The 27733-nt window shown below is 41.8% G+C and overlaps 1 protein-coding gene across 1 annotated transcript; it reads left to right on the plus strand.

Annotated features, from left to right (window-relative positions):
- Positions 1–235: 235 nt before the first annotated feature.
- EFS (embryonal Fyn-associated substrate) lies at positions 236–18151 on the plus strand. Its single transcript, XM_075276868.1, has 7 exons — positions 236–378; positions 624–707; positions 6374–6688; positions 8868–8978; positions 12643–13629; positions 13746–13823; positions 17563–18151. Exons 2-7 carry the CDS (start codon positions 702–704, stop codon positions 17980–17982), a joined length of 1917 nt encoding a protein of 638 aa, XP_075132969.1. The 5' UTR covers positions 236–378; positions 624–701; the 3' UTR covers positions 17983–18151.
- Positions 18152–27733: the final 9582 nt, after the last annotated feature.

The raw sequence follows: 27733 nt of genomic DNA on the forward strand, positions 1-27733 counted from the left end.
TTAAGTCTCCCGCACATCTGCTGCCGGCGTCACTAGCGCCTGGTACCTGAGGGGTTAACCCGCAGTGACTGAGGCTTTGGTGAGTAAGGTGTTAATCACGGCTTGCAGGAGTTTCCCATCCCCCCGCCCACCTCACTCTCCCCCACGTTACAGTGCTGGTGCAATTGGCCAGATAGGGGGCTCATCTCGTATTTCAGCGCCCTCCTCCTCCTCCTCCCTCCCGCCATGTCTCCTCCTCCTCCTCCAGGTCCGTGGACGCTCTGCTGCCTCCCATGTCTCCCCCACCTTTGTGCTGTGTCCTTCCCTCCCCCTGCTGTCTTCCCTTGCACTGTGCTGTAGGACGAGACCCGGGACTTGAGATGAACTCTCACTTTTGAGGTGAGACCCCCCACACTTTGTGCTCCTCTTCACCTTGAGAATCCTCCCTGCCTCCAGGTGACCACTATTGTTTACACTTGCAGTGAGCCCTGACTCCTTATGCCGTCTGCATTCACTTCCTTGTCAGGCTGTAGCCTTACTTTACCCCTGGGGTTCCCAGTAGGTGCCAGCCATTCTTTACCAGGCTACTTGTAGGCTGTGGTCTGTCTGTCCTGTGCCCTTATGTCTGTTCTGCATTGTTACAGGTGCCAGGCGGAGCGAGGACACCTAGGTTTTATCAGGTAAACTCCATTGGCATGTGAAGGACTGGCCCAGAGGACGCAATGCCAGTAAGTGATTTGTGTTGCCCATGAGATCTTGCTGTTTCTGCCATGTCTTTGGAGCAATACTTTGGTTTATTCCCTTGTTGGCAGCTGTTTGTTTTCTGCTTGGGTGTGGGAGAGTGTAAGTATGTGGAGAAAGTCACAACGGGTGACATCATTGGGTGTCATGTACAGTACGGAGCTGTCGCTGCAGACGGACAACTGTTTTATTTCCATCTATTGATTCATTTTGTATGATTTCTTTCCTTATGTTTCATCTATGAAGCCTATGCTATGTTTCTATTACACTGCTATCAATAGTCTCATACTGTACTGAGGATTACAGGTTATTATTTCCAGGATCATATAACCATTTCATTTGAGGCACCACTTTTATGTGGATTATTTTATTCTGCAATGTAATGGCTTATCTTTAAGGCTGGATTCATCCAAGTTGGCATAATACGCCACTAAATCCACACTTAAACCGTACCTCCAGTTATAAACAACTTTTTATAAATGAATAGTGCATGTCAATAGAAGAAATATATATTGTAATATCTTATTAAGTAGATCTGTTTCCTTCCCCACTTAAGTTGTTTTCCTGCTCCTTATCATCAATCTGACTGTTGTGTACATAAGATTGCATTCAGCCTCACATACAGAACTCTGGAGGAGGAGGGAGGAGGCTGTGGCTAGTTAATTGATTTATTGCCTCATTCTGTGCCCTAGTAGCCTCTTATCTGCAACCTAGTAGTGTTTAAAATAGCACAGAATAGCAGAGTGTGAATTGAATTGTGTTGTGAATTGGACAGAATTTCTTAATTTTCAAGCAGCCTTGAAGTCTATGATGAAATTCTGCATGCAAGTCCAGCACACTTATAGAATGCACTCCAGAAAGTATTTAAAGTGTACTTGTCTTTTCAGGATAAGTTTTCTGTGTGTGAACATAAGGAGTAACACCATATCTGATCAATATGACTTTTATTCTACAGTTTTTAGCAGTTTATCTTTCTTTATGCAGTATCTATCACCCAGGTTAGCTACACATCTGAGTTGGAGTCTCTTTAGATTCCGCCTAAAACCATCGGAGAGAAAGTCCTGCAAGGAGGACTTTTCTGTCCGCCAGTTTCGGTATAAAACAAGAGAGCCCCATTATAGTCTATGGGGCCCGCAAGTGTCCTTGGGTAACCGCATTTTAAGCGGACAGGTCTGTATGGGGACCGGAGAGACGGAGAGCTGAATGTTAGTATGAACCTGGTGTCATTAGCGATAGTGGGTTTGCAGGAAGATTGGACAGGTTGCTTCTTTTTTTTTTTTTTTTTTTTTTTTTTTTTTAGCAGAATCCGCTTCAAAATCAGCTCCAAATTATGCTGTGTCAGATGACCCTAAGCTTGTGTTGTTGTTTTTTTTTATTTCCTGCTCACTCCTTCCCCTATCTTCTCTATGGAATTCTATAGATATGAGTCCTACAGCTATGGCAGGAATGTCCACAGTGACAGACAGTATAGTGTAGGGGCCGGAGCAGATATACATTCTTGTAAGAGCAGAAAGAGCCATGCCAGCCTGACAAGATATATTACAAAGCTTCTTATAACCTCCTGTACTATTCATATCTTGTGAAATGCCAGTGTCTACTACATAAGAAGAAATCAATGTGGCCACCCAACATTTGGATGTGGACCCATGGTAAGCTGGATAAGATGCTTCAGCATACTGCAAATAGTGTCCATCACTGTCTCCCATGGAAAACAATGGGACTTTGGGTGCCTTTTGACATTGCTTTTCGCACAGAAACCATGTCAAAATCCACAGTGATATTAAAAAACCTCACATACTGTGAACTAATAGATCATAACCATCAGAATATTATCACTGAGTTGTATCACGCAGGCATACATAGAAATTCTGACATGGACATGGATGAGGAATCACGTTAGGAAAGAGGAAACTCCTTTCTGATGCTTGCTCTTATGGAAATGACGATCAGATCTTACCAAGCACTTATTGTTTGTCACTGGTTTGAGAAATGATTCTGTGTACACAACATTTAGTCACTGATCAGACAAGGGGAGGGTGGCTAATACTGCCTTGGGCTGTTTACAGAAATTTAGCTTCCGTATTATGGCCATAATAGTTGGACCTTCTGCGGCTCTGATCGTATCTATGGGTGATGTAGCTTCTGGTATTGCTGATGTATTCTAATGGTATTACAATGCGCCCATGACTCATTCTGTAGACTGGAATACAGGCAAGAAATTGAGTAATGGAACTGCCATTATGGAAAGCAATATTTCAGATGACTTTTAGTGGCATTACAGGCTAGAACAGGGGTAGGGAACGTACGGCTCTCCAGCTGTTGCAAAACTATAACTCCCAGCATGCATACTTGCTCTGCTGTTCTTGGAACTCCCATGGAAGTGAATGGAGCATGCTGGGAGTTGTAGTTTCACAGCAGCTGGAGAGCCGAAGGTTCCCTATCCCTGGGCTAGAAGGATGATGATGAAGTATTGGGCTAGCTTAGCTGTGTGTTGGTAGTCTTCTGTGGCTTGTGATATTTCTGTGTCGTTACAATTATGAAAATCTGGTAATAATGTATTTACTTCTCTTACTTGTATAGCGCCTTCATATTCTGCATATTCTACAATGCTTTGACCTTGTTAGTCACAATCCCATATGAGGTTCACAATGTAAATTCACTATCAGTATATCTTTGAGGTGTGAGACGAAACTAGATTACCTGGAGGAAACCCATGCAAACACAGGGAGAACATACAAACTCCATGCAGATATTATCCTTAGGTCTCATGGGCTGACAGAAATGAATGGTACTGTGTGCTATCTGCTTTTTTCCTGGTTAGTACACTGAACCGTTCATCTCTGTCGGCCCATGCAGATGTCCGTGAATTACACGGTCCCATGTGCAGGTCGACAGTCTGGGCCGCAAAACTCAGAACAGGTCCTGTTCCAGTTTTGCAGCCGTGCTTATGTGGCTTCTATTTATTAAATGAATGGGACACATAAGCACAGACGGTGCATTTTCTATATTCACTGAAATATAGAAAATCTCAGAAAAATAAAAGATTACTGGCTATGTATTACTGGGCAATAAGAAAAAAGCCCCTTTTCTTATTGCTTAGTAATACATAGCCAGTAGTCTTTTATTTCTCTGAGATTTTCTATATTTCAGTGAATCAGTGAATATTTTGACATTCTCAACTTGGATTGTTGGGTACAGGCCAGTTCAATGTCAGTAAATAACGCTATTTCAGCCTATAGCACTACAGGTTTTGCAAAGCCATACAATGGACTTTAAGGGTTTCTAAGATTAGATACAAGACTTCTAAACAACCTAGGGCACAGCTTTTCTACCCAGATGATATCACAGGTCTTGTGTCACATTACACACTTCATATCTCTTTAGTCTAGGGCAGCTAGGGGATAAGCTGCAATACCAGACAAAGCCCATGTAACATGGCACTGTTTTTTGGGAAAAAAATCAGCAGATCCTTCTCTAAGGGTTTATCTACATAGGAAGATAATCTGCCTGTAATATATCAAAGTGATTATTATTTTACATACCGTAGTTATCATCTTTGTATGTATGATCATTGTTCCCCTAATGTTTCAATACTGTTGCAACACATCCTCCGTATAAATGAGGGGGATATGCTGTTGATTTTTATGTGATTGACATCTGCTTGGTGGGGTGCTTACATGGGGCAGTGATCGGGAATGAACATTTATATGATTTTCACAATAGTCTTGAACAGCCCTTTAATGGACCGGTTAAAGGTCACTGACATTTCAGATGGGGTGGAGTGTGGGGGCAGCATGCTATTGAACGCCTTGATGAAAGGAGTGGATGAGAAAGTATTGTTTTATACATTGAGGTGATATCCATGGAGAATCTGTCCAGGATACAGTCATGCATCTCCTGTTACTGTACCACTGTGTGACTAGGCAGCACTTACTGACAGGGGATGGCAGCCTACATAGTAGCTGTAATGGCAGCCATGTTGACTGTTACTCATCTTTGCCAGAATATCAATTGCTCTCTTTAACCTATTCCATGTTGTATGTGAAGTACTGATGCTTTATGTTTCAGACTTCAGCAGTTTTGGCTCAGGCTTGGAATGATGTGACTTCCCACTAAGTGCTTCCACCCAGATTATTCTGGGAAGACGTTGCACTATCCTAGTCCTTGTGGTTTTACTCTGCTCTATAGTTGATGGTGTAATGTACGAACGTGCTGTCCAAGATTATCCACAATGTTCAAAGGCCAAGTCATCCTGAAAAAAGGATCGTCTCAGTGGCCACACAGCTATACATTCCCATTCTAAAGGCAGCCAGCTGTCTATCCTGTGAGCAACTGGAGGATTGCGAAGGGGGTTGGGGTTTAGTAATGGGAGAGCAGAGCTTGTGCATGCACATTTTCCATAGGGATGTCAGGGAGCTTTGGTATTATGTTGCAGGAGCTGTGGTTGTTAGGACATGACTAGCTGGCTGAAGGGCACATTAAATGCACACAATACAAACTCAGAAGGGTGACGTACGAGAAGAGCCAAATAGGATGCCTTGTCTACCTAATTTTCAGATGGTATGAAGGATGCCCGTCTAGGAGCAGCTTCTGATCCGGTTTATACTGGGCATTGACTTGGACACAGTGCTCCCTTTCTCTTTATTCTGTAACAAGGATGATGTCACCGCCACATGTTCTGTTCTCTTAAAGAGACAGGAACCTTCTGCATAATGGGCGAAAGACATGGCAGGGTAAGCAAGCTGATCTTATGAAATACTGACTGTATTAACCATCGGAAGCAGGCATCACTGACGGCTTTGTGTACCTAAAGGTAACAGTGAGATTTAGTGGTGTAATGTTTGCATGTGCCTCACTGGATTCGCTGAGGTTCTAGTTTGAGATGTTCCATGAATAACACTGTGCATTGTAGAGTTGGCGGTTCTGGACTGAAGCTGTTGTTCACCTTGAATATGGGAATTGTGTGGTGCTTCAGATTACTAGTTTATTCGGAATTACTTAGGAATTGGGTGTGTCTGTATCTGATGTATCATGTAAGCTGAGAAGTGCATTTCTGGGTTCAACATCTTGCTTATCTCCAGAGATAATGCATGCCACTGACTTCAGGGTTGTATTTTGGAGCTGGATTACTTTTAGACACCTTCAGTGACCTTCAGTCCGTGAGAATGTTAGTCAGTTGTGTGCGTTTTTCTGTTATATTACTAAAAATAAGCACAAAATCCATTCTAAGCATCTATGATCTATAGCCTGTACATTTCAAAGGGGCAGCATCTGCCATCTGCAGTTTTAACGCTGCTTTTTCTACCAGCATAGGATTTGCTGCTACTGTAGGACTACTGTAAATATATTAAAATGTATTTTAATATAAGCAAGTGCAAATGGATACATACACAAAGTAATTATGGTCATATTTAGATACAGTAATAGCACATTGAAAAAATGACACATTACAGTCCAAAATATTTCTGAAAATATGTGATATTTTTTTATACTTAAATAGGGGATCTGGCCCAAGTGTGACCATATGGTTCAGTAGCATGTGTAGCATACCACAACAGGTGTGCATCATGTTGCAGAATACAGAGTATTATTATGCCTCATCTATCACAAACCTATATCTCAATGGTATTCATATACTTTTATTTCCACTTAGGCACAGCTGGCACAGGCCTTATATGACAATGCTGCTGAGAGCCCTGAAGAGCTTAGCTTTCGTCGAGGTGACGTGATGTTGGTTCTAGAACAAGACCCACCTGCCCTTAGTGGATGGTGGCGTTGCTCGCTTAGAGGAAAGCAAGGAATTGCTCCGGGAAATAGATTACGGCTTCTTCCAGAATCCGAATCACAAGAAAATGAATACCAAGCACCTCGTCTTCTTGGAGCTACTGTTGTGACCTCAAAACCACAAAACTCCAGAGACAAATTAAAAATGAACAAAGATGAACAACAAACCCCATCATGTACAGAGGTGAGTTGACGACAAAAAGGCAATAGAATGGTTTAGCTGGCAAATTAAGTTATTAAAATGAGTCTACCACCACCAAACTTTTTCTTTGCGTTTTAAATATTTCTTGTTTTATATAGGTAACGGGGTATATCAGGAAATGGTATGGGAACAGTGGATCAGGGAGGAGTAAGGACAAGAGTCAAACATTTAAGAGTCCAACTAAGCTCACCAAGAGTCCATCAACTTGTTTCCATCTTTCTGAATAATATTCTATCTTCATCGGTTGTTGAGTAAAGTGGGAGGGCCTACTGGGATTTAATTGGGTAAAAACTTGGGGAAGCAGGAACTATATACAAAGGGGATCAAAGAGAGATAAAGAGAGAATTAAGGGATGTATATTAAGAAATGAAGAAAGATTTAAAAAAAATAAAAAATCTCTCACTGAGGATTGCAAACCAGCAGGAATACAGGCCTTGGCTGCATTAAGGAAATGCTTAGAGGGGTTGTCCGGGATAAAAGCAAATTCCTACACTAATCTAAATACCCTACGCCCGCCTACTTTCTAAATTACATAATTTATCAAAAATGTATATTTACTCATATCCCTGGGGCGGAGGGACATTTCTAGTTACAGGTGATGTTCTGTTTCCCCATTTCCAGGTTCTCTCTTCCTCCACTCCATCATACTTACCTCTTTTCTGACTGCTGGTGCGCTCAACAGTCCAGGTGCTGCTCTGTGCTCTGCATCCACCTCTACTGTCCAGGCGTGGGAGCAGTACCTTCCTATGTCTGTGCAGTAGTGGTGGATCGCCGGCTGCAGAGCACAGTACAGTGCCTGGACTATTGCGCGCACCAGCAGTTGAAAAAGAGATAGGAGCCATCTCACAGGAGGAAGTCTGGAAGGAAGATAGGCAAGTATGATGGGGTCAGGGGGCGTGTTGAGTGGGAGGATTAGTGGTGGGCAGGATAGCTAGAGAGACAGGAAGAGGGTATAAGGGAGGGAGAGAGGAAGGGGGGTGTGAGGTGAAAGGGAGCTAGTGTGGAAGCTACAACATGTAAGAAAATGCAGAAGATGGCAGGAGTTCCCAGAAAAACACAGAAATTACTCAAAACAATGCTAAAGGTATTTGGGTGCCCTTATTAACCCATTAATAGCATTAACAGATCTTTTAAATAAATAAATTTTTGCCTGGAGAATCCCTTGAAGCACTGAGCATTTGTTTCTGCTTAATGAGACTTCATTATAATGAAGGAGGATCCAGGCTGGGTGGCATTCAAGTCCCAGTCAGTTACCTCGCATATGATCCTCTGTATTGCCATCCAGAACCTAGAGGATCTCCAGGTGTTCCAGAGGGTTTTCTCTTCAAGGCCGCAGCGGCAACACACCTGAAACATCTTATAGGCAGTGTTAAAATCTTGATATTTGTTCCTGGAATTAACTACTAAGGGAGGTTCTTTGGGGGCAGAATCAGAATTCTGTCTCTCTGTTTTATGGAAAAAGTAAGACCTAGGTCCCTTTCCCAATTGACAAGGAAAGAAAGACAAAGTCCTGTGCAGATGTAAATGGTAGTTGGTATACACTGTATAGGATGTGTTGTACCAATCATGTACCTGGGCATAAGGTCTGGTATGAGGTGGGGGATTACCACCATAAAAAATTACTTGTAAACTAATTATTTGTTTGTGTTGGTGCTTTTAGTGACATAGTGAACATGCCATTTCTTGTGTCATAATGCAATAGTGCTGCTGAAAAATATCAAGCTATAATCTGTTTTGTGCAACTAAGGCCTAAATGCATCTACTGGATCACCCATTTTCATCTGTGGTTGCTGCACATTAGAACCTGTCAATGTGTCACAAATGAAAATGGTGCTATGACAGGCAAGGTCACTCTCCATATGTACTGAAAAACTCATTTGCATACAGATTAAACGTAAGATCACAATTTGACATAATAAAAGGTGTGTTCACTATGCTACTATAACTATACCAGATAAGTGGTTTAGAAGCAATTATGGTGGTGCTAGACTCACTCTAAAGCTCCTTTCACATGACAGTGTTCTAGCTCAGTGTGCTATTCAGGTTTCTCCCACATAGCACACTGACCCAATCATTTCTGTAGGCACATGAACATCAAAACAAAGCAGCTTTTCCGCAATGTGGGGCCTCGGCTCAAAACTAATTTTCTTCCTTTTCTTAGGTATATCAAGTACCACCAATTGCGCGCCTTTGTATTTCACCACCTACATCTGAAGATGACATCTACAATTCTCCACGTCAGGTTGAAGTGCCTCAACCATGCCCACAAGAGGTGAGAGAAATCTCCAAATCTTTACAAAAAAAAAAAAATAGCAACACTACCAACAGTGAAATAGGCTGCAAAGATCCTCTACGGATGCAAGGTTTTACCCCCTCAAATATAAAAAGCTTAATATTGAGGCAGCAGTCCAATGAATAAAGATGAAGATGGTGAATTTACTCTATTTAGGTGGACTGAATCATTGCAGTTTGGAGAATAAATTCACTATCTTCATCATCCATCTGAGTGTTGCCTCCCCCCCCCCCCCCATGTTTCCCATAGCTTTACAAACATAAAATGTCTGCCTTCTTTATAAGGAAATGCTACATAATATTTCCCACAAGACAGTAGCCAAATGATAAACAAAATAGAACATATTTTGCACTTTTTCCAAAGTGGGGGGGGGGGAAAAAGTCAGTGCATCTTATAGAGTGTACCGAAAATCAAGCTGGCTGGCACTATTGCAGGATCGCCATCCACAATCAATTATTATACTCTTTGTCCTCTTCAGACCCCAGAGTATAAAAAACGGAGTTCCAGGGGAGGTGATTAAAAATAATAAACCGTGTTACTCACCACTCCTGGGCTCCGGTGCCATTCTTCTGGTGACAGACGTCATGAATGCCAGCATCTTGACTCAAAATGACACAGGCACAACTTCATGTGGGTTACGCTGCTGTCATTTTGTGTCAGGACACCGGCACTCATGACGTGAAAGATCTCAGTGGTCTCTGATGTCATTTATGACATCTCTTTGACCAGAAGATGTGGAAGATCGGTGCTGTAGCTCAAGAGAGATGAGTCTCATTACCTGGAACGACTTATATAGCAAAAAATACAGAATATCAGTCTTTATTTTCTAAGAAATATTTTAACATGTTTCAATGGAGGAAACTCCAGCACTGGAATAATCAGGCAAAAGAGACAAACTACTTAATAGGTATATTGTTATATATACAAATACCGAAGGGTAAATAGTGATCAATAGTTGTTTGTGTGTGTGTGTGTGTGTGTGTATATATATATATATATATATATATATATATATATATATATATATATATAGTCCTATGAAAAAGTTTGGGCACCCCTATTAATCTTAATCATTTTTAGTTCTAAATATTTTGGTGTTTGCAACAGCCATTTCAGTTTGATATATCTAATAACTGATGGACACAGTAATATTTCAGGATTGAAATGAGGTTTATTGTACTAACAGAAAATGTGCAATATGCATTAAACCAAAATTTGACTGGTGCAAAAGTATGGGCACCCTTATCATTTTATTGATTTGAATACTCCTAACTACTTTTTACTGACTTACTGAAGCACAAAATTGGTTTTGTAACCTCACTGAGCTTTGAATTTCATAGCCAGGTGTATCCAATCATGGGAAAGGGTATTTAAGGTGGCCAATTGCAAGTTGTTCTCCTATTTGAATCTCCTCTGAAGAGTGGCATCATGGGCTACTCAAAACAACTCTCAAATGATCTGAAAACAAAGATTGTCCAACATAGTTGTTCAGGGGAAGGATACAAAAAGTTGTCTCAGAGATTTAACTTGTCAGTTTCCACTGTGAGGAACATAGTAAGGAAATGGAAGACCACAGGGACAGTTCTTGTTAAGTCCAGAAGTGGCAGGCCAAGAAAAATATCAGAAAGGCAGAGAAGAAGAATGGTGAGAACAGTCAAGGACAATCCACAGACCACCTCCAAAGATCTGCAGCATCATCTTGCTGCAGATGGTGTCACTGTGCATCGGTCAACTATACAGCGCACTTTGCACAAATAGAAGCTGTATGGGAGAGTGATGAGAAAGAAGCCGTTTCTGCAAGCACACCACAAACAGTCGCCTGAGGTATGCAGAAGCACATTTGGACAAGCCAGCTTCATTTTGGAAGAAGTTCCTGTGGACTGATGAAACAAAGATTGAGTTGTTTGGTCATACAAAAAGGTGTTATGCATGGCGTCCAAAAAAAACAGCATTACAAGAAAAACACATGCTACCCACTGTAAAATTTGGTGGAGGTTCCATCATGCTTTGGGGCTGTGTGGCCAATGCCGGCACCGGGAATCTTGTTAAAGTTGAGGGTCGCATGGATTCCACTCAGTATCAGCAGATTCTTCAGAATAATGTTCAAGAATCAGTGACGAAGTTGAAGTTACCCCGGGGATGGATATTTCAGCAAGACAATGATCCAAAACACCGCTCCAAATCGACTCAGGAATTCATGTGGAGGAACAATTACAATGTTCTGGAATGGCCATCCCAGTCCCCAGACCTGAATATCATTGAACATCTGTGGGATGATCTGAAGCGGGCTGTCCATGGTCGGCCACCATCAACCTTAACTGAACTTGAATTGTTTTGTAAAGAGGAATGGTCCAAAATACCTTCATCCAGGATCTGATTAAAAGCTACAGGAGGCGACTAGAGGCTGTTATCTTTGCAAAAGGAGGATCTACTAAATATTAGTGTCACTTTTCTGTTGAGGTGCCCATACTTTTGCACCAGTCAAATTTTGGTTTAATGCATATTGCGCATTTTCTGTTAGTACAATAAACCTCATTTCAATCCTGAAATATTACTGTGTCCATCAGTTATTAGATATATCAAACTGAAATGGCTGTTGCAAACACCAAAATATTTAGAACAAAAAATGATTAAGATTAATAGGGGTGCCCAAACTTTTTCATAGGACTGTATATATGAAAAGTATCACAAACGAACATCAAATACAAACCCATCTGGGAGACACTGACGCATACACACCAATACATATTGTGGTGCTGATACCTCCTTCTGGTTTTTTTTTTTTTTTTTGTGCAGCCCACACTATTGATCCTTGTCAGCAGACCATTAGGTTTATTTATATGTCTGTGCCAATATGTCAATTGAAGCAGCACCAGAAAATCTAGGTATCATCCTATAAATTGCATGGCAGGACCCCTCTCCAGCCAAAAGCGTTCCTAATGGAAAAAACAATCCAGTCTGCCAGAAACTTGTATAGATGGAAAATGTCTTTATTGGAAAACCAGTACACCTACTGTATATACACTGTAGTTATATACTATTAACCCTTTTTTCCAGATTCAAAACATTGGTGGACCATTTTTAGAACAGTCCATCAATAACAGATAGCTGGTGTTCTGACTCTGCATGTCCCTGCCGATCAGCTGTGGTGCTCATGCTTTGGCCTTTTCAGTGTTGCAATGTTTTTTTTCTACCTGTGCACTGTCTGTAATGTAGTTGTGCTGTATCATATTGTAGCCTCACCTCATTCACTTGAAAGGGGCAAATCTCCTACTATGTAGATAGTAAATTCACCACAGATCATTTACGTCTTAAATAGTTTTTGTCTCCAATCTAACATTAATACAAAATACTGCCTGATAAGTCAGTTAAAAGGAACACTTTGTTGAAAACACTTGTAGAATTTAGACATAGCATTGTAAAGATTATGGAGGTGTCACATACAGTAAGTGCTTCTGTGTAGTTGAACAGTGGGGGTGCTGATAGACACACCTACCTATCTAATGTTGTGGGGCTGTTATAAATATAGGTTATTTTGAACTTGGAAAACCCCTTTCAGATGACAATGAGATAATGGTGAAAAGTCTGTCCAATATTTAATTTTCTTAATTTGTATTTGGCATTCTCTACCTATGCCCTGCAGGTTTACGATATGCCATCCTCACTGCTGAAAGATACACAATCCATGTCAAGTATGTATGATAGTCCTGTGTTGCGAATAAAAGAAGTAAAAGATGAATCTGTCCCACCACCTGAGGAGATTCCAGAAGATATTTACGATGTGCCACCAACATTTCAAAATGTGCCACTAGATGATGAGGAAGATGAGGGAATTTATTCTATGCCCTCTAACCTGAAACGGGTATCTGGTCTTCAGAATCTGTATGAAGCGCCAGAAGATATTCTTAGCTGTGGTCACTTGCCAGAACCCATTGACCCACCTCAGACCCACCGTCTGTCTGTTTCTAGCACTGGCAGTGCTCGTTCAGTGGATTCTGGTGGGAGCAGAGAGTCTGGTTTACCATCCCTTTTAACTAGAGATTATCGTACTGATGGGGTTAGTACAGTAGAGGCACTGCGAATGCAACATCAGGAGTTACAAAAGACCTTTATGCTTTTAAAAGACGGCTTTCAAGATGCTGCAAGAAGAGGATGCATAGAAAATCAAGGAACAATTCAGGGTGCTGAAGTTCTCAAAGATTTTGTTGGCTTAACTCAAGTTGTTGTCCTTCACTCTTGTCAAGCTTCAGACCCATCACTACATCGAGAACTTTCTGGACATTTAGAGCAACTGGAACGTGCACTGCGGGCACTACAGGAGGGTGGGACTGAGTTATTGTCACTGACTCACTTAATACAGGAGCAGAGTGGCTGTATTGTGGCGCTGGTGAATACGAACGCAGCTCTTCTCTTCTCACGACCACGACTTTCTTCTAGTGAAAGCCTTTCACGACGGCCACTACCTGCAATACCTTCGGCTTCCCCTGCCGCACATCGCAAGGGCAGCATTCAGGATCGACCTCTGCCACCACCACCTATCCGTCATCAAACTCCTAGTGATCTTGGGGAGGATGCCCACAGTGAATACGAGAGGATTCAATGCAGAGACAATCATTATGTTCATTTACAGGTGAGTGAAAGTGCATTAACTCACATGTTACCACATTGTTTGTAACAAACTGTCATATTCTCACACACTTAACAAACTGGTTTTACAAGCAGGTTTTTTTTTTCTCTCTCCATCAGGGTACAAATTCGCAAACCACATTGAAATCCAAAGACCAATCGAAGACTGTGGAACAGAAACCTTTACAAGAGAGAAAGGTAACGTATTTCCTCAGAAGTGGGTTGTCTGAGTCTGGTAATACAATGTGTATGTCATTATGTGAGTGAGATCTTTAACCCAGACTTGGTCTGTAAGGAAATCAAGTTAAATATTTTCTTTCAGGAAGATGACTCAGATGATTGTTAGTAAATGATGTTTCCCTTTCTTCAGGGTCAGGATGAGGGTTTTCCTCTATTAACCCCACTCATTATACATTAAAATACTAAACTGGTGACTTTTTAGACCAAAGCAGCGGCAAGCTTCATGTTGCATGCTAAGCGTTAATGATATCTAATAAAGAATGATATATTTTCTCTGTGCCCCTCAAGCTGATGGGTGCCTGCTTCATCAAAGAAAATGACAAGCCTCCCGAGACTCAGTTACTTCAGTTCTTTCAGTAGTTTCCTGTATCAAAATGCTTGAAGGTTTTAAGTCCTTAAGTTAGTTTAATGTAGATTTAGCATGCTTTTTCCCCTTACATTTTCACACACTTGAAATAAAAATATACTTTGCTTTCTTTTTAGCTGGAATTGTACGTGCTATTCTTGTGGAAGTCTTTTTAGCCAAAGCTAGAAGTTGATTCAAAAGAAGTTAATGTACAAAAGATATTTTGTCTCTTTTGTATCCACTTCTATGTATGGCTCCAAACACGTCAATGAAAACTGTATGTGTGATTCCAGCTTTATTTATCAAAGTACCGTATTTTTCGGACTATAAGACGCACCTAGGTTTTAGAGGAGGAAAATGGGGGAAAAAAAATTTTGAAGCAAAAAATGGTAAAATATTTAATATATGGGAGTTGTAGTTTTGCAACATTGACAGGTGACCCTGCAGCTGTACGGGGATGCATAGAGTTTTTTTTGCGGGGCCAGCTGTACTTTTTAGTTATACCATTTTGGGGAATATCTATTGCTTAGATCACCTTGTATTGAAAAAAAACCCGGCGGTTTATGATATTTGATTTTCTACTTTTATATATATATATTCTAGGGACAGGAGGTGATTTAGAACTTTTATTTATATTTTTAAAGCTTTTTTTTTTTTTTTTTTTTTTTACTACTTTATTCCCCCCCGGGGGCTTGAACCTGCGGTCACTTGATTGCAGGTCCCATAGATGGCAATACAACTGTATTGCCGTCTATGGGACATTCTGTCTATTAGTATTACGACTGGTCATAGACCCAGCCGCGATACTAATACAGCAGTGACAGGCCCGGGAGCCTCATTAGGCTCCCGGCTGTCACCCGAACAGGTCGGCTCCTGCGATATCGCCGCGCAGGAGCCGGCCTGCAACTTCACAGGTACGGGGCCGGTGGGGACCGGCCCCGGGGGAGAAGGGGCCACCGATACTGACCCGGCATCCGCTGTACTAGAGAGGCGGATGCCGGGGAGGGATAGACGCCGGCACAGGTGCCGGGGCCTGAGACATCGCTACGCTCCTCTGCCCTGCATGAAGCCAGCGGCGGGGGGACGGAGGAGCGGAATAGCATCGCCGCTGCCGGCTTCATGCAGGGCAGAGCGGATCCCTCTCTAGAGCGGATGCCAGGCGCCACATTCGGACTATAAGACGCAAAAATTTTGGGGAAAAAAAGTGCGTCTTATAGTCCGAAAAATACCGTAATCTTTATTGCTTTAAAACTAGCTTAAAGTGTAGCTCCAGTTATCAACTCTGTACGGCCTCCTCCTGCACCCTCCATAGAGTTCTGTGTGTGAGGATGGATATGGAGATGGATCTTAATAAATGATGAAGGAAAGAGACATCCAGGATAAGATAGATATATTATAAAGTTTCTTATATTTACTGAAAAGTTACTGTTTATTTCTGAAAAGTTATATATAACTGGAGGTAGGGGCTAAAGCTGGAGGCACACGTTAAGAACTTGCAGCAGGTTACATTAGAAGTGTAATACATGAGAGTTAACAAATATCATCTGCATATTTCAGAAGAAACACATGGCACAAGACACTGTGCATTATGAACACACAGCATGTCATTTATTGCAACCTTTGCAATACATAGCTTGAAAGTTAGGGTAAGTTCACACAGGGTTTTTTGGATCAGAACCCTCAGATTCCGGTCCAAAAACCGGGTAGCCACGATTGAAAGCTGATGCACTGTGCGCAATCTGCTCCAGATTAGGCCCAATGAATGGGCCTAGTCCGGAGGAGGGAGTGTCTTCAAGCCGAATCGCAAGGCGACTCGGCCTGAAGAATGAACACCTTGCTTTTTTTTCCAGGAGCCGGAAGAAATGGTTCCTGGAAAAAAAGACCTGAGCGGCTCCCATTGATTTCAATGGGAGACATCTTTTTGGTCAGGGTTTTGAGGCGGATATGACCTGAAAACCCTGACCAAAAAAACCCTGTGTGAACTTACCCTTAAAGGGGTATTCCCATAACTCTTGTTCTGCAGCCTGAAGGCTCTGTGCTCTCTTCACTTCCTGGATTTCTCAGCACATTGGTGGGTGAAGTTTCACTTGCTCTGCTATCTGCTATGTATGCCGTCAGTAATGAGGGATTGGTTGTAAATGCATTACCACAGTATAAAGTTGATATGGAAACTGATGTAGCAGAGATGGATTTGAGTCAGCTTGCATTACATACAGAGGTAAGGACTCCTTATCTCAGCCCTTATCAGCCAAATTCAATTAAACCAGCTGATAAGTGGAAAAGCTGAAGAAAGACAGTAATCCCGGAGCTCTCACCTCCCCCTCCCCTATATGAGGAGCTCCATTGCTTTTCAGCCCCTCCCTCCCCCCCCTGAGAGCAGGCAGCTATGTCCCTTGGGAAATGAGCAGATAAGCCCAGTGGCCATAGAAACTGAGTGTCAACAATGAAGTGAATAAATTAAGATAGCGGCCAAACAAAGCAGTTTTGATAAAGCAATGTATTTAGGAAAAGTCTTAAAAATAGGAAAAGTCTTAAATCCACATAAACTAGCAGTATAGATAGGATACTTTTCATGGGACAACCCGTTTAAGGTTAGCTGTCCAGGAATCACATGCATTTTTGAAAAAATGCAGCATATCAATTTTAGCTGCAAAGACACGAGCGTTTTCCCTATAGTTTTAATAAAGTAAGCAAAAACATGTAGCAAGCGTTCCTGCAGTCAAATAGGATTGTCTATTGATATAGTGCAGTGATGGCTAACCTTTTGAGCTTGGTGTGTCAAAATTTGTCTAAAAATCCTAGCTTAACTCGGGTGCCATATCACCATCTAGAGAGATCCATAATTTTGTAATATTTGAACTGAAGCAAAAAAAAAAAATTATATTTTTGTATTGTTATTTATTTGTATTTCTGGCCCATCACCCGACATAAGCACTTTAAAAAAAAAAACAACAACAAAAAAAAACACCTGCAGTAATTCACTTGAAATGAATCTAACTCTGTTGTGTGACGTCTGTTAAAAAAAAAAAAAACCCCCAGAGGTCACAGTACCATTATTCACTGTTGTGTAAATATAGCTTGAGCCTAGATTTACATGACCGAGTTACACCTGTGAAACTTGGTCCATATGTTTGCCAAATTTATCGGCCTAAACATCATTATAGTTATCTGTCATGCTAGGAGTCCTTTCCTCCCAGCGACATACTGTCCCCTACTGGTATAGTACAGGATAGTATTTTGCTGCTAGCGAAGGACTCCCCAGTATTAATGTACTCTTTGTTGAAACTCTGGCATGGTCTGTCTACATCCCTTTTCACACCTGATATGCATTTTTTTTTTTTTCCTTCCAAGGTTGATACATACCCAGAGCCTTCAGAGGAAGATCACCATTTGCTTCGTTTTTATGCATCTCAAAGCCATGGCCATCTACAAACTCTTCAGTCATGTGTGAATACCTTTCTAGGAAGTGCAAGTTCTCAACCCCCACGTGTTTTTGTAGGACATGGAAAGCAGTTGGTGATAGCTGCACATAAGCTTGTGTTCATTGGGGACACACTTGGTCGACTGCTTAGTTCCAACCAACTTCAAGCTAAGCTTGCAGGTGAAGGAGGTGCCTTGTGCCAAGCACTTAAGGAAGTTGTTCTAGCAACAAAGGAGGCTGCTGCACTGTACCCATCTCCTGTTGCACTCAAGGCTATGGCAGTCAGTGTCTCTATACTATGCACCTGTGCACATAGCTTCACTGACCTTCTACAGAAGATGGCCAGTTAAGGACACAGACATTTGGATGGTTAGAAAGCATTGTGGGCTGAAAGCTAGAACAATACAATGCTTTAGCATCATTGGACATTTTGGGGATTATTCCCCATTTTAAATATTTATTTTGTAATAAGACAAACTGTCTCTAGTGTTTTACTGAAAATACAGCAGACTAAATTTCTGTTTTGCTCAGGTGAGCCAATCTTGTGTTTTATCGTGTATATAATATCATCACTGATACTAACTCTGTGGGTTACTGTACTATATAGCTACTTGTCGAATACAAACAAGGACCTGCTATAAGAGATATAAACTCTACAGCATCCAAACCCCAATATACAGGAACAAGTGATTATGTTCCATTGGGGAAAGGAAAAGAATTGGGCACATTGAATCTTACCATGCCTGATCCTTTGTTTCCTCCAAGAAATAAACTGTTGTCAGAAGGTTCTGACAGCAACTCACTTTACTCTGGCCATTAAGGGAATCTGTCAGGGAAAGTTCACATGGGGTTTTTTGGTCAGGATTTTGAGGCTGTATCACCTCAAAATCCTGACCAAAAAGATGGCTCCCATTGAAATCAATGGGAGCCGGTCAGGTTTTTTTTCTGGGAGTCGCTTGTTCCGGCTCCCAAAAAGAAGGGAGATGCTCATTCTTCAGGCTGTTTCGCCTCGCGATTCTGCCTGAAGACACTCCCGACTAGGCCCATTCATTGGGCCTAATCCGGAGCAGAGTGCGCAACTGGATCCCGGTGCAGTGCACCGGAATTCAGTCGCGGCTACCCGTTTTTTGGCCTCCGCCTCAGGTTCCGGACCAAAAAACCTGTGTGAACTTACGCTCAGGTCCAAAATGCCCCTCAAGTCAATAGCACTGTGTATAGGCATTTAAAAAGAGAAGAAACATATCTTTGTGGCCCCAAAGCAATGAACTAATACAGATGTTTTATGAATATGTAAATTAACCTACAAGTGCTCCAGGACTTGACAGACTCCATTTAAAAATCTTTTTGCACATTCTATCAAAGATGTATATGTGTATGTATAAACATACACATGTGAAACATGGGTACCAGAAAGCTTATTTCTTCATCACCTGCTTTGTCAGGGGCAATCTGGATGTCACCAGACACTTTAGCCTGTCAGCAGACCCTAATAAATATTAAATTGAGTACATGGACATTGGTACATTGTACGCACAAGGCAGCATGCAGTTTTCAAGTCGATTTGCTACAAAATGAAACTGGAAAATATATCTAGTTTCCACAGAAGCAGAAAAAGCCCTTGTTCCACTGCTGTTAGGCAAAAGTCAAATTGAGGACAGGGGACATACTGACTAGGCCTCAGACAAGCACATTGCATCAGTTAACTCCCAGACCCACCAACAGCTTTAATGAACTGAAGTCGCAGCACTGCAGATGAACCACAAGTACAATGCATTCAGACAGTCTGCAGACCCTTTCGCTTTTTCACGTTTTGTTATGTTGAACCATTGTATGAAAAGCAAAAGAATTTAAGTTTTCCCATCAATCCCAATAAATACCACATAATAAGAATGTGAAATCAGAATTGTAGTAAGTTCTGCAATTTATTTAAAAAGGAACGAAAAAACGTAAATATCACACAAGTGGATATAAATATTCAGATCATTTGCTATGATACTTAATGTTTAGCTGTAGGGCCGTCCATTTCTCTAGATTATCTTTGAGATGTTTCTACACCTTGATTGGATCCACCTGTGATAAATTCAGCTGATTGGACATAATTTGGAAAGACCCTTTCCCCCTTCTATATACGGTCTCACAGCTGACGACACATATCAGAGAAAAAACAGGCCATGAGCAGGAAAGAACTGCCGGTAGTACAGGATTGTGCTGACAAAGATCAGGAGAAGGGAGCAAATATAGTCTTCTGCACTGAATGTTCTCAAGAGCACAGTGGGCTCCATAATTCTTAAATGGAAGAAGTATGGAACACACAAAATTCAAAAGTCAGAGTTGAGGAAAAGCTGGATGGAGCAAAATACAGAGATATTCTTTCTGAAAACCTTATCTAGAGTGTTCAGGACCAAAAGGTCACCTTCCAACAAGACAATTTATGCATTTATGATCATACCCACTGGCAACCTTTCAAGACAAAAGACTGCAAACCACTAAGATGGTTTGAGAAATCTTTAACAGTCTGCAAATTATTAATTACTTATATGTTTAATTTAAATATGGTTATGTGCTAGGGGTAACATAACCATAACTATTCCTGCTGCAGTTTCAGATTTTAATTTTGACTTCATTCATTGAGCCCTTTAAGGGCTTACTTTTTGTGGAACAAATTGAACTTGGTAATGGTACCATTTAATATTTCATATAATTTTTTTTTTTTTTTTTATGTAGATTGTCAGCCCCATATAGTGTTCACAACGTATTTTTTTTCTGCTATCAGTATGTCTGTGTAGAATGGGAGGAAATCCACGCAAACACGGGGAGAACATACAAACTCCTTGCAGATGTTGTTCCTGGCTGGATTCGAACCCAGGACTCCAATGCTGCAAGGCTGCAGTGCTAACCACTGAGCCACTGTGTTGCCCCTAATATTCCATATGATTTACTGGAAAGCTCGAAAATTCAGAATGAGGTGGAATTGGAGAAAATCTGTGTTTGTGCGACTTTCTTACAAGCTTTGTTTTTACAGCCTTCACTTTGCAGCCAAAATGAGTAGTCACCTGTATTCTACGGGTCGGTACAGTTCTAGAGATACCAAATTAAGGCTAAGGCCCCACGTTGCAGAAAAGCAGAGATTTTCATTGCAGATCTTGCTTTGTTTTTTTTTTAGCCAAAGTCAGGAGTGTATTTAACACAAGAAAAATGTATAAGTGTTTCCTTTATATATTCTATTATTTTTCAAGTCGCTTCTAACTTTGCCCCGCAGTGTGGGGCCTTAGCCTTATATAATTTGTTTGTTTTTTGTTAAAGTTTTAACTTTTGGAAAAAATCTAAAATTGCAAGAAAAAAAAAAATCTTGAATCGCCGTATTCTACACCTGAAACTTTTTTATACTTGCATGTCAGAGGATGTTTAAGGCTTCTGTTTTTTTCAGGTCCAGATGTACATTTTATTGATACCAATTTGGGGACTGTCCATTGCTGTTTAACCAAATTTATCTGGCAGATGAAATAGGGGAAAAAAAACAAAAACATTTATATTTAGAAAACATTTAGAATGTCACTATGACATTCATCGTATCGTAAAAATAGTTATATAGGTTTGTAGACTGGGTGTTTTTGGTCACGGGGATACCTAATGTGTATGTCTCGCACTTAATTTTCTTACTTTTATATGTGTTATAGGGAAAGGATGACATTTCAGTTCATTTACTTTTTCTATTTTTTTTTTCTAATTTTAACTTTTTTTTTTTTTCAATTCAAATTTTTATTGCAAATTTTTAACAATACAACAGGGTCTGAAATCGACCTAAAACACGAAGAAACACAAAAAAAAAATACATACAATGCCAACAAAACAAAATGGTTTCGGACCGCCAGGAGGTCCCAGGACGGTCCGGCCATGGAAAGTGCTGAATTGCAGAAGAACGGAGAAGAAATGGAAGAGGCAGAAGAAAAAGAGGAGAAGCGCCATGGAGGGATGGGTAGAAGGAGAAAAGAAGGGGAAAAAAAAGTAGAGGGAGGGTAATTAGGGGAGAGCAAATAGAGGGGGTGAATGAATGACAAACTGACTAGATGGTCCATACTCGGTGGACTGGAAATCAGTTACCGGAGACCACAAGTCAACAAAACAGTAGAAGGAAGGATGCATCTGCTTGTAATAACCACAAACTGAATGCACCACACAGGTCTAGGTGGAAGATCCAGAGCCCAGGAGCATCTGATATTCCCCAGAGCATTGAAATTCAAACCAATAAAATCAGGTTTTAATGTAGGTTTCAGTCATGCCATGCAGAAAAGAGGTGAGCTTCTCCATACACATGATCTCATTCACCTTCAAAATCTATAAGGAGAGAGGAGGGGTCAACTCGCTTCCAGTAGAGTGGAATGCAAGCACGGGCACTGAGGACCAAAAATTAAAGCAGAGAGCGCTTGTAGACTTTCACTGAAGACTCATAGTGATTGAGGAGGAACAAAGCCGGGCCTAGGTGATCAAGAGTATCAGTTAGTTGCAAAATGATCCGTTTAACACCATCCCAGAACGAGGACAATACAGGGAAGGACCAGAAAATATGGAGCTTATCCCCCCTCTACCTGCCCACATCTCCAACACAGCGGGGAGACCTGTGGGAAGAACATGTGTAATTTTGTAGGGACCCTGTACCAACCAGACAGGATCTTGTAGCGGGCCTCCTGGTAGCGGGATTTTATTTTTATATTTAATCAATCAAATTTTACTAAAGATTACAAAATACACATAAACAAAAAACTCTATATACTCATTATACAAAACAAACCACCGCAGGCCCAAAAAACACAAAGTCAAAAAGGATGCAATTCAGGCTCTCACAATAACATAACCAAAAAAAAAAGACAAGAAAACTGTAGCCTAAAATGAGAGCTTCTCAGAAACCATTGTTCCCACAGGAGCAGGTATACATAGGACCAAAAACAAAAAAGACATAGACAGGAGATGACAAAGGGAAACAAAGAAAAAAAAAAAGGTCATTGGACAAAAATATAAAATCAAAAATGTGTTCCATATTATCAGGGGCTCAAGAAAAGGAGCTAAAAAAAAAAAAAAAAAAAAAAAATCAATCGACTCCTGGAACACCACCCATGGCTGCCAGAGTGCATCAAACTTAGAAGAGTCTGCGGAATCCACCGCTACTAACACCTCGATATGCCGTATATAAAGAAATTCCTGAAGCCACTCCTGCAAAGAAGGTGTGGCGCCACTGTGCCAGTACCTAGGAATGACTGTCCTGGCAGCCACAAGAAAATGTCTCAGGAGATCGCCCTTGACGGTTTTGTATTTACTCGGTATAAGGGAAAGGAGGGCCAAATGGGTGGAAGGCATGACAGTACAACCACTAACTTTACAATACAGATTGAAAATAGAATTCCAAAATGGACGATTTTCTGTGTGCTCCCACCAAATATAAAGAAGGGAACCCCTTTTTGCCTCAGCGCCAACACTGATCAGAAACACTGGGATAAATCTTATGTAGGAGATCAGGAAAGTGATACCACCTGGTCAAGGTTATAGTTTTTCTCCTGTGCATTGCATGGCAAGGGTAATGTATGGGCAAACAAAAAAAAATTCTATGTCAATCAATGGGAGAGATTGAATTCTGTAAGTCTCTAGCCCAAGGTCACAGTATACGCGGAGGCTCCCAGCATAGTGTCACTCAAAAGGAAATGATAAAGTAAAGAGTTTACACACATAGGGCTGTCGGGCCAAAGCAGGGCCTTTTCCAGTGGGGTAGGAGCAGAGGAGGAGACCGGCAACAAAGAGGACCTACGAATGAAACAAGACAGCTGGTAGGGCCCGGACTGGAAACACTCAGCTGATCCAAGGAGGGAAGGGAACCTAAAACACTACACAATTTTATATCATCATGGTCAGACCAGCATAAGATACACCAAGAGGAATGACGCGGTGGAAACATAGGGTTATGGAACAATGAGCTCAATGGCCCAGGAACCCTCACTATACTCTGACTCCAGCACACTGAATCTCAAACACTGGGAAAATGAGCAGAAAAAAATGTATGACGAACCTGTCAGAAGAATCAAGGCAGAGAGGAAAGAAATGTCGCAAGAATCTCCTTCTCCATAACTACCCACTGCTTGTCGGAATCCCGGTAACACCAATCAAAGAGACGCAACAGGATTACAGCCTTATAATACAAATAAAGGTCAGGTAAACCCACTCGACTATCACATTTGATAGACGTGACAATGTGAGAAATTGCAGGCAACTACGAGCCTAGCCCCATGCAAATCAGCTAAAGAGGGACTGCAGTCTAGTAAAATAGGAGTGGGGGGCCCAAATAGGCAAGGTTTGAAATAAGTACAAAAAGTGAGGAATCATATCCATTTTTAAAATATTAATATGCCCGAACCAAGAGAGGCCCAACACTCCGTATCTCCGCAGATCTGCTTCAATCTGTACCAAAAGACGAAAGTAATTACTTGAGAACAGATCAGAAGGATGAGGGACAATCTGAATCCCCAGATATTTAATAGAATAGGGCTTCTACCTAAAGGGGAACTGCGTGGCCAGATGGGTCACCTCTGCTGGTGTTAATGTAATGTTCAAAACCTCACTCTCAGACAGGTTACGTTAGGTTCACACCTGCGTTCAGGTCTCCGTTCGGTGGTTTCCGTCTTCTGCATGCAAGAAGACGGAAACCACAGACAGGGTCCGGCAGTGAGCGTTTTATGCTCTCCGCTGCGAAACTGTTTTTTTTTAATCCAGACACAGAGTACTGCATGTCCGACTCTGTGTCCGGATTAAAAAAACAGATTTCGCGGCAGAGAGCATAAAACACTCACCGCTGCACAGCTTTCTCAACCATTCAAATGAATGGGTGAGAAAGAGTCCTGCAGGTTTCTGTATCCTGCCTCTGTTTTGTGCAGGAAACGGAAACCTGCAGAACGGAGTACGGGCGCAGATGTGAACGAGCTCTTAACTCTAAAATTACTCACCAGAACAAACCTATGAAACTCATAGAATATCGAGGGAAATGACACTCTCAGTTGGATAACATAGAGAAGTAGATTATCAATACAAAGCTGCCTTTTTAATTTTTTCTTGTAATTTTGAAACAAGGCCCATGATGGCCATAAAGCGATCTGAGGTGACAGGTGGCACGTCATTGCATAATCTGGGGGCGCCATTGTTTTTTAATCACTACCTATTGAATTATTGCAATGTATAGCAGACGATAATTTACTCCATCCACACTCCTCTATGTGGCACTACATGTTACGTCACAATGCTGAAGACCAGCGTCTGATACAGCGTGCCCTTGTGGTGGCAGCACAGACCGGCCTGAACAGAAGTGTGGATGAGTGTTTAACCTATTGCAATAATCTAATAGGTAGCGGCCTAACATATCACTGTGTGGGGTCTATATACTGTGTAGGGAACAAAAACAATACACTATTACTTTTGGGGGTCACCAATATTTATGTGGGAGAACAATTAGGACATTATTACCTATGTGTATTAACAATTATGGTTGCTTTCATCTTATTTACGCATAACTGGTATGGCTAGATTTATACAGTCACAGAATTACTAACGCCCCTTTGAAGACAACCATAAGGCTGATGTAGCCCTGGGCGAAAATGAGTTTGACACCCCCTGTTCCACAACACCTTACACACAAGGCACTTAGATTGCTCCCACTCCTCATCCCCTTCCCAGAGTGAATGGCGCACATAACGTCTGGTTACTATGGAAACCTGCGAAGCAGCATTATAGACAGACTAGCTGGTACCCGCGACTTCGTCTGCGGTGATTGTAGAAGTGGGTATATACAGTCGCGGGTAAGGTTTCCGTACTGTGTATAAGGTATGGGATATAAAATGTAACTGTGTATCTTGTTGTTGCTGTAATTCTGAGAGCACATGAGACTTTTGTGTTGAATGTAATTTGTATTTCAGCCGCTATACGGTGTTGTTATAAACTGTACATAGTGACTTTGGGACAGAGGTATTTCAGGTTAATATACTTCGATATACGACATTGTATGATTTGTTATTTTCCGCCAGTACATGTAAGTTTTGGGCACAGGATACTCTTGAGTAAGCAACATAAAGTCTGGCCCTGTGCATGACAGTTTAGTAACTCCATGTGCCTCTTATTAATAGCAATTAACCCCATCATGTCCCTCACATTAACCCCAGTGTAAGGGTGCATGCACACTACGTAACGCCGGGCGTGTATGAGAGCCGTACACGCCGGCGTTACAGCAGGGCTGCCGAACACTTCCCATTCACTTCAATGGGAGCGCTCGTAAACGCCGCTGTTACGAGCGCTCCCATTGAAGTGAATGGGAAGTGTTCGGCAGTCTGCCGTAATGCCGGAGTGTACGGCTCTCGTACACGCCCGGCGTTACGTAGTGTGCATGCACCCTAAGGCTGTATTCACACAGAGTAACGCCAGGCGTTTTTTGTGTGTTTTTTGCACATAGCGCCGCGTTAACGCCGCGTTAACGCCGGGCAACGCCCCCGCTAAATAGCGCGGCGTTAACGCTGCGTATACGCGGCGTAAATGCGGCGCTATGTGCAAAAAACACACAAAAAACGCCTGGCATTACTCTGTGTGAATACAGCCTAAGAGTTACTGATAGAGATGAGCGAGTACTGTTGGGATCAGCCGATCCGAACAGCACGCTCGCATAGAAATGAATGGACGTAGCCGGCACGCAGGGGGTTAAGCGCGCTGGCTACGTCCAAGCGGAAGTACCAGGTGCATCCATTCATTTCTATGGAGCGTGCTGTTCAGATCGGCTGATCCCAACAGTACTCGCTCATCTCTAGTTACTGATATGTGAGAGACTTGGAGGTAATAATTAAGTATCTTCATTACTGAGGTCTTTTATTAGTACCTCCATATGTCTCACGTATTAGTAACCTTTATATGGGGCACACAGGGGTTAATATGAGGGACATGATGGGGTTTATTCCTATTAATGTGAGGCACATGGAGTTACTAACACTAAACTAATAACCCCATGCCTGACATTAATGAGAATAGGAAGTAAAGGAAGGAACCTGTGTGTTTCTTACTTTCAGTTTGCTAGCAGCTTCGGCAGGAGCTATCACTATAGCAGGCAGAGACCTGAGCGATTAAGCTCCACCCCCTGGGTTTCCTGCACCCCTCTCAAAGGGGAGTGTCCTTATGACTCAGCTCTAGCAGAGACTTTATTTAACTCTTGCAGGTCCTGTGCTGCTGGCATCCCAGTGAAATATGGCAGGAGTGCCACTCTTAGCATGTGTGCCAGGGGTTGCTGACCTCTGCTGTAGGGGGTAATATGAATTTTGTGGCTTGCTATGGTCCAAAGTGTGTGAGATTGCAGAGATAGTGATGTGAGTTTGGGTTTTGTGGGGGTCCTGGGAAAAACGTATGTGTGCTATTGTGACGAAAAGTAGCCTATTGCGCAATCGAGTGTAGGGACTATGTTTGTGGAAAATTTCAGCCAAATCGGTGGAGCGGTTTTTGCGTGATTGACCGCCAAAGATCCGAACATCCAAAGGGTCCTGGGAAAAACGTATGTGCGCTATTGTGACGAAAAGTAGCCTATTGCGCAATCGAGTGTAGGGACTATGTTTGTGGAAAATTTCAGCCAAATCGGTGGAGCGGTTTTTGCGTGATTGACCGCCAAACATCCGAACATCCAAAGGGTCCTGGGAAAAACGTATGTGCGCTATTGTGACGAAAAGTAGCCTATTGCGCAATCGAGTGTAGGGACTATGTTTGTGGAAAATTTCAGCCAAATCGGGGTCCAAAGTGTGTGAGATTGCAGAGATAGTGATGTGAGTTTGGGGTTTGTGGGGGTCCTGGGAAAAACGTATGTGCGCTATTGTGACGAAAAGTAGCCTATTGCGCAATGGGGTGTATTAACTATGTTTGTGGAAAATTTCAGCCAAATCGGTCAAGCGGGTTTTGCGTGATTGACTAACAAACATCCGAACACACAAACCCACAAACTTTCACATTTATAATATTAATAGGATCACCGATCTCCAGCATGGTATGGTATTATGAGACAAGTATTCACCACAGATGTGATTTGGGACATACATAGCACTG

The sequence above is a fragment of the Leptodactylus fuscus genome, chromosome 1 (assembly GCF_031893055.1).
Source record: "Leptodactylus fuscus isolate aLepFus1 chromosome 1, aLepFus1.hap2, whole genome shotgun sequence".
NCBI classification, from domain to species: domain Eukaryota; kingdom Metazoa; phylum Chordata; class Amphibia; order Anura; family Leptodactylidae; genus Leptodactylus; species Leptodactylus fuscus.